Here is an 8,159-nt window from a genome sequence, read left to right on the forward strand (position 1 = left end):
AGAAGCAAAAAGGCTCTGAAATCAAGCCCCAGAACCATTGAGCTCATACATACATACTCACTCACTGTCTCTCTTACACACACTCCCCTACACCCCACCACACAGAAACTCACAAATCAAACTCACACAAAATCTTTCCTTTCTCATTCTCCCCCCACCCTCCATGATGAGATATAAGATGTTATATGTTCAGGAGATTGACAAAAATTGTTACTTGTATAAAAATTTGAGGAATCATAAATTTACTTTTTCTCATGGGATTGATCTGAGTGCTAATAGCTTTCATTTTTATTTCACTTACAACAAACTTATAAAGGAAAAAGAAAGGGGCTGGGAAGGTGGTTCAGTGGTAGAGTGCTTGCCTTGCATGCATGAGGCTCTGGGTTCGATTCCTCAGCACCACATAAGCAAAAAGAAAAAAAGCCAGAAGTGGCTCTGTGGCTCAAGTGGTAGAGCTTTAGTCTTGAGCTGAAGTGCTGAGGGACAGTGCCCAGGCCCAGAGTTCAGGCCACACGACCAGACCCCCCAAAAAAAGAAATAAAAAAGAAATAATGACTTCTAATTAGCACCAGTTTTAATTAGAGTAGCTATAACCCATATACTGATTCAGAGTTTTGTCCATGGATCATAAGACCATCTCCTAGGGACACCTTTTCTGGGGATCAAAAATGCCTATTTAATTTGTTGGGTGGAACATCTCACTTTACCAGGAACTGATTTCAGCAGTGATTACTTTGGGCTGATGGAAACTAACCCGGGAATGGAAACTTTCATAGAATTGCAACTTCAAAGTCAGAAACATTATCAGCCAGAAATTGCAGAGAGTCTCAAGGTAAATGCTGAAGTAATTGAGAAAAACATGTGTCACCTGACCTTGGAGACATTTCAATAAGAGGTCCAGTATTAAATTCTAGTACCTAGGCCTTGCCTCAAGCAAATCCAGACACAAACAGAGAAGAAGCATTAGGATGAAATTTAAACGAAGCTTTGAAAGCTTCTGGTTACCTTCCAGAAAACTACAGAAAGCCAAAATAACCCACTACTCTCTTTAGAAATCCCTGACATTTGGCAGCTGCAGCCAAACATAACCTTAAAGACTAGTGAGTAGTCTACATATGATAGGGCCAATTGGGAAAATTTTTGTCTTGAGGACAAATGGAATGAACTGGAACAATAGGTGGGCTTAGAGACAGTGCTGTGATGGTGAAAGACATTCATTTTAACCAGATTTTCAATGCATTCACAGATCTCAAACCGTCTAATGTTTCTACTACAACTGACATCAAAAGTACAGAAACCATCAATGAGATTCTCCTGCAGGAAAACTCAATGGTCACTAAGCATTCCACTGGTCAAGTCCAAAGGAACAAGCATGAAGCCTTGGAAAGTGTGGATAGAACTCCTGAGGTCAAAGTCGAATGCCAGCCCCCAGAGCTCCTGCTGGAGGAAGAGGTGACTGTGTGCAACATCCCATCCAGTGAGCAGGCTTCCGTGAACACAGACAAGCATTCTGACAGCAAATCTCCAAAAGCTGCATCCAGCAAGGTCAGCAAAACTAAGAGCCATGCACAGAAAGAGACCAAAAGGATCAGGGAGAACCACCCCAAGAAATGTGATGAAACCAAGCAGCCAGGGAACAAAATCAAAAAAGAAGAAAAGACAAGCATTCCCAAGACCAAGCACAAGAGAAGTCACCCTGAGCTTAGCCAAGAGACCTTCAAAAGGCCTCGAACCAACCTAGGCGTGCAGATGTGGGAGTCAGTGCAGGTTTTCCATGCACTAGGGAAGAAAAGTGAGAAGAAAAAGGAGTTGCCTTCTCCCAAGGCCTTGAGAAATGCCAGCAGCACACAAGAAATCAAGTCCACTCCAGCTGTGAAATGCTGGCTGGATATTCCCCATGAGGGCAAAGGCCCTAAAATTACTCAAGTCAAGAAAAGGGATAGGAGTGAAAGCCAGTGTCCATCACCAACCCAGGATGAGCTGCCTCCACCTGGGAAGGTCAAGCTGGTTCCTTTGCCTTTTCTAGCCCCGGAGAAGCCTCAAGCTCGACCTGTTTCTCGCAGGCCACAGTCTCTGGCCTCCCGGAGACCCACTGTACCTTACCGTGCTCTCCCTTGTTCTAACACAGCTCAGCCTACTCCAGTCAGCCGATTTCAACCAGCTACAGCCAACACATGCTTCATAGGTTCCACCAAAACATCGCAGCCAACTACAGCCAAAACAATCAAACAGGGATTGACCACCACTCCCCAGCCTAGTGTGTATCAATCTACTGTTGCTAGGCCTAAACCCTACAAAACATCATCTTCCACTTCTGTGCAGCAGAAACCTGTGTCAACTTCTGGGACCAAGTTCCAGTCACCACCTAAACCTCAAAGCCAGTATCTACTCCAAGACTTCAGCCGCCAACCAATTCCATGGAGGAAACCTGATATTCCTGGGCCAGTAGTATCAAATCCCATCACCAAGGAGCAGAGGCCAGAGCGTGAAGCCATGAAAAGGCGGGCCCAGAAAGAGCGTGAAATTGCTGCCCAATACACTGCTTTGGGGAAACTGCAGTTTTTTGCTCAGAGGCAAAGAGATATGGAAGTTTCTCAATATTACGGCTATGTAATGTAAGAGCTGCTGCGATTGTGGGATCCATATTGAATACCAGCTATTTTCCCGTATATATTTATATACAAAGATATAAACACTGATATAGACATATGACATATAGATATATTGATATACATAGTTTTTGATAGAATAAAATTATTTTAATGTACTTAAACTCAATAAAATTGAACAATTAAATGTAATGGAATTGAGTATAAGATTAATGAAGAAGCCATTTGAGTTCTATGATATTTCCAAAGTTTTGCATGATTTTGGATAGAGGTTGGAATCAAAGGTTGCACTGGAAAGAAGGAACTGAATTGTGTGGGTCACAGGGGAGGGTAAGGAAAAGGTTTAAGGACAGGATAACTAACACAGTCCAGGAGTAGGAAGGAAAAAGAGATTATATAGGCTCTTAGAAGAAACATGGATCAACAATGTGTTAGAAGACATAAATTATGAGGTTGGTTTCAAAAATCCAACTTAGAAAATGTTAACAAGTAGAGAAGAAGGGTCTAGAAGAACCTCAGAAATGTAGACCTTTATGTCTTATAATCACCTAGGGGAAAAAGTGAGCAAGCACTTCGAAGTTAGGGCGTGATGGCTCTTGCTTGTAATCCTGGCTACTCAAGAGACTGAGATATGAAGATGGAGATTATAAGGTAGCAATGGCAGACAAATAAGACATACTGTCATGCAAATTGAGCAGCAAAGAGCAGAGAGGGGAGCTGGGAGCTCAAGCTCATGTGGTAATGCAGTAGTACTGAATGAAAAAGCTAACTGAAAATACATTGGCCCTAACTTTTACCTCAGTAGTGTCACACAACAAAAATATTATTACAACTCCAACAGTCATGAGTTATCTAAGATTAGAAGAGGGAAAGGCAAATACACCATATGGGAGAATATACCACAGAAGAGCCAAGGGCTCCTTGTTATCCTGGGTACATTGGCTAGCCTGGGGCCTAGCCAACTGAATTACAGAAGCATAAAGCCCACCCAGAATATGGCCTCACCATTTATGACCATGCATTTATTCAATCCCCATGGACAGGGCAGGAAGATGTGCTACTTCAGTTAACACCAGACACACAAGGCCAGTATCACTGTTCCACTTGATCAGTGAGGTTCAGCAATGGGCTGGGATCACGTTAAATGCAAAAGTCAAGGCCTCCAGTAGAGGCTTGAGACTGAATTCCTGAGATTTCAAGCACTCTGGGGCTTCCAATCTGGCTTCCCTACTGAAATTCCGTAGGTTATGGGTAGACAAGATCAAACATATGAAGTGGATTAAACACTAAAGGTAGGGCCATGTCCTACACAGCTCTTTCTTGCAGGTGCTGCTTTCCTAAGCCATTCCCAGGAAGTGGCACTGTGGCTCAAGTGGTAGAGTGCTTGCCTTGAGCTGAAGAGCTGAGGGACAGCGCCCAAGCCCCGAGTTCAAGCCCCACGACTGACCAAAAAGAAACCAAAAAAAAAAAACTAAAAACGTACTAAACCATTCCCAGGAAAGGAAGAGCACAAGCAATCTCTTCTGGAGTCCATTCCAGCAGAATCCCAGGGAGACAGGCATTTGTGCATGCACAGTCACTGCACTCAGGCTGTAGGGGCCTGTGTTCAACTTCTGTGCTCACAAGCGGCAGAGCTGGAGAGAGTGGGTGATGCGGATTGAGAGAGGACAGGAAAGGAGAATAGGAGAGGGACATAGTGTGGAGGACCATTGTAGGAAAACACTAAACTGTGTTAGAAACCATTTCTTGAGCTAGATGTCATTGGCTCATGCCTGTAATCCTAGCTACCCTAGAGGCTGAGAACTGAGAATTTCTCTTCAAGACAGCCTGTGCAGGAATTGTCTGGGAGACACTTACTTCCAATTAACCTGCAAAAAGCCAAAAGAGGAGCTGTGGCTGAAGTGGCTGAGACCTAGCCTTGAGCAAAAGCTCAGAGTGCCCAGGTTCTGAGTTCAAGCCCTAGAACCATAAAAAAAATCACTTCTTGTGATATAACTCATCACACTCACCATAATAGTGCATATGCAGAAAGAAACCAAATGTTCTTTTAATTTTATTGTTTTGTACCAGCTCTTGGATTGAAGTAAAGCCTGCGGACTCTTCCTTAGCTTTTTCTTTCAAAGCCAGCCCCCAACCACTTGAGCCACATCTACTTCCACCATGATCCTCAGGTCTCAGCCCCTTTAAGATGACAGACAAACATGGCCCACCAGCAACTCCCTACTTTTACACTTATGGATGTACATTATTTTTCCTAGTAGTCATCTTTACAAAGATTTTACAACTGAATAAATTGATTTTTAAAAAGTCAGTTGAAATTTGGAGAAAATAGTGGATACATAAGGGAGAACTAATTAAGCTCTCTGAAGAAGCAGACTTTTAGGCTCCCATCCAGCATTTCAGATCTAGACAGTCATACCAATAATATATAATGATTAAGAGATACATACCAATGAAACAAATTATAAACTTCCTGGTTAAGCAGACAGACTGAAGCACCCACCAGTGGTGGTTGTGGCAGTGGTTCCAGCAGCCACAGCAGTCACGGCAGTAGTAGTGGTGGTGGCTGAGCCCTCAAGGCTCCCACGTAGCTCCAGCAGGAACTTAAAGACCTGGAAAGGGAGCCCTAGTTCACTTGGCCATACTGGGATACAGGGAAAACTCATCACATGCTGGACAGGCTGAAACACCAAGGGAAAGTATGAGTACCCCTCCCAAGACCTGCCTCTTCCCAGAGAACAGCATCTGGAAGGGAACGGCTACTCCTAGCCCCAAATAATGCCATTTCTGAAATTGGCAACTATCCTGCCAGTGGACCACCTGGCCTGAACCACTTGCTAAAGAAATGGTTGCATTTTTGAAAAGGGCAAAGGACTGTGATTCCCTTGCACAACTCCTTTTTGGTGAAAACAAAAGGCCCACCCTGGGGGAGGCAGCCTTGCCCCTCAGAAGTGAGCAAGGACAAGCTTAGCATTCCAGACATATTGCAGCCTGGCTTCAGGCCAGCTGAGCACCATGGAATTACCAAACTGAAAGCTTCAGCCTGACAGCAGTGGCTCCTACCTGTAATCCTAGCTACTTAGGAAGCTGAGATATGAGGATTGCTGTTCAAAGCCAGCTGAGCAGGAAAGTCCGTGCAATGCTTAATGCCAAATAATCACCAGAAAACCAGAAGTGGGGCTGTGGCTCAAGGGGTAAAGTGCTAGTTTGAGCTAAAAAGATCAGGAACAGTACCCAGGCTCAGACTTCAAGACCAATGAAAGACAAAAAAACCCCAAAAAACAAAAAACAAAATACACACCGGAAAGCCTCTAAAATCTCACTGGCCTAAAAACAAAACAAAACAAACAAAAACACCAAGCTGGACAGGTTGTTTAAGTTGAGGGTGATTTTAGCCTGGGCTAACTAGTGAGGAAGCTAGCACCTCTCTACAGGAGCTAATACCCCACCTCCAAGGAAGGCTACTAATTCCAAATATACCATAGACACACCCACATCCAAGCAAGCTGCAAAGATTCTATGCAGCTGAGAACAGCCACTCTTATCTATTTTAAGTTCACAAAGCAAATCCCTCTCCTTCTGTATGCTGTGAGGAGACTGCAAGGCTCCAAATTTGTAAGGCAGAACTTTTTTGGTATTCTGGCCATCCAAACAAACAGATTAGAGAATTCATCCGTTCACTTTGACTTATAAGTGGGAAAGTCTAGGTAACAGCCATATCTCCATACCAAGAAGGGCACTGAATCCAACCATGCCCCAACCTCGTACACATAAGCAGTATGAATCTCAACCGACAAATCCCAAAGATGTCTCCTACCTGTGAAATGAAGAACCTCACCCCCCACCCTGGGGTGCTGCCCAGACCTTGGGCACAAAGAAAGCTGATCATAGCATGGAAAGAAAGGCTCCATTAAGAGACTCCATTAAGTGGACATTGGGAAACACAAGGGTCCCCAAACAAATTGGGGAACCATTTTTTTTTATTGTTCTTACTTTTTTTTCTCTTTGCTGTTCTATTTAGTCTTAGATATATAGTCTATGGTGATTAGTTGTGTGCGTACTTAATTCTGAATGTATTTTTGATTGCTCAATTTTCTATTTTTAATTTTTAAATTTTTTAAAATATATCATTAAAATTTTATTTTAGATCTCAGTTTTACTTCTTCTGTTCTTCTTTTTTCTTTATTCTTCCATTCTTAGTTGTTCCTATCTTTATTTTTCATTATATATCTATTTTTTAATTTCACTTTAACTTGTTTTTCTTTATTTCTAGTTCTTCTCTCCTTCCTTTTCTTTAGTCTGTTGATCCCTAATTGTTTGTGACTTAGGCTGTATTTGTTTTCATTTGGACTTTATTTGACTCATCCTGTTATCTTTTTGGTTTGAATTGATTTCTCTCAAATAATAAATTTGCTCCCTAGCTGCAACTATATACAATCTCCTTTCCTGAACCACAATACCCCTCCTCAAAGAAAAACAAAGGAATATTTAGGTAGAAGAACACCTATGTATTTAAGCCTCTAATTTAAAGTCTGTGCAATTATAGAGCTTTGGGTTTTTTGTTTTTTTTGTTTTGTTTTTTTTTACTCCAAATTGTGTTCTGTTATGGTTTTGGATTTGCTTTTGTTTCCAAATGGGCATAACCCTAGAAACACAAGAAAAATGGCAAGTCAAGGAACCTCAACTCCCATTCAAAATAATTCAGTGAATGAAAGATCTAGAAGCTAGTTCTAAAAAATGCTTTTAAAAAACAGTGCTGAGGGGCCTGGGAGTTTAGCCCAGCGGAAGGGCACCTGCCTGGGGCGTGCAAGGCCCTGGGTTCGGTCCTCAGCCCTAAAAAAAAAAAGCTACAAAAAAACAGTGCTGATAAATATGTTGACTGGAAAGATAGAAAGACTATATGTGAGTGCGATGAGACCAACCAAAGATTACTAGAGGAATTAATGGAATCCACAAACAAAGCTAAATCAATTCCAAAGGAAGGAAAGAGGTTCCAATGAAAAAACATCCACTCAGCTAAGTTCAAATCAAGGAAGTTCAAATCAAGGAAGAAGTCCATAGAAGACCTAAAACAAAGTTTCCATAAAAGATTAAAGCCATCAGAAATGATCAATTACGAGGCAGGGAAATAAAAACAAAGTAGAAAGTTTTGACAGCAGATTAGACAATATAGAAGACAGAATCTCTGGAATCAGAGATTAGGCATTAGAGAGAAAGAAGAGATAATTACTCAAAACAAATCCAACAAACAGGAAATGCCCTGACAGGAACTTCAGGCTAAATCAGAAGACCTAATTTGAGTATAATTAGGAAGGTATAATTTGAGTATAATTGAGGAAGTTCAAGAGAATGAAGCTAAAGAAATAGGGACTGTTGGGTGCTGTGGGCTCACACCTGTAATCATAGCTACTCAGGAAGCTAAGATCTGAGGATCATGGTTCAAAACCAGCCCAGGAAGGAAAATCTGTGAGACTCATACCTCCAATAAACCAGTAGAAAACTGGAAGTGGAGCTGTGCCTCAAGTGGTAGAGTGCTCACCTTGAGCTGAA

General features: G+C 42.1%; 1 protein-coding gene across 1 annotated transcript in view; it reads left to right on the forward strand.

Annotated features, from left to right (window-relative positions):
* LOC122125154 (uncharacterized protein C2orf78-like) overlaps positions 1–2,619 on the forward strand; it is a 43,579-nt gene extending 40,960 nt beyond the window's left edge. Inside the window, 3 exon segments of the mRNA XM_042699721.1 lie at positions 741–832; positions 1,013–1,100; positions 1,247–2,619. Of these exon segments, the coding sequence (XP_042555655.1) occupies positions 741–832; positions 1,013–1,100; positions 1,247–2,619 (1,553 nt within the window).
* Positions 2,620–8,159: the final 5,540 nt, after the last annotated feature.

The sequence above is a fragment of the Dipodomys spectabilis genome, unplaced genomic scaffold, assembly GCF_019054845.1.
Source record: "Dipodomys spectabilis isolate Male_0828 unplaced genomic scaffold, ASM1905484v1 ptg000262l, whole genome shotgun sequence".
Taxonomy (NCBI): Eukaryota; Metazoa; Chordata; class Mammalia; order Rodentia; family Heteromyidae; genus Dipodomys; species Dipodomys spectabilis.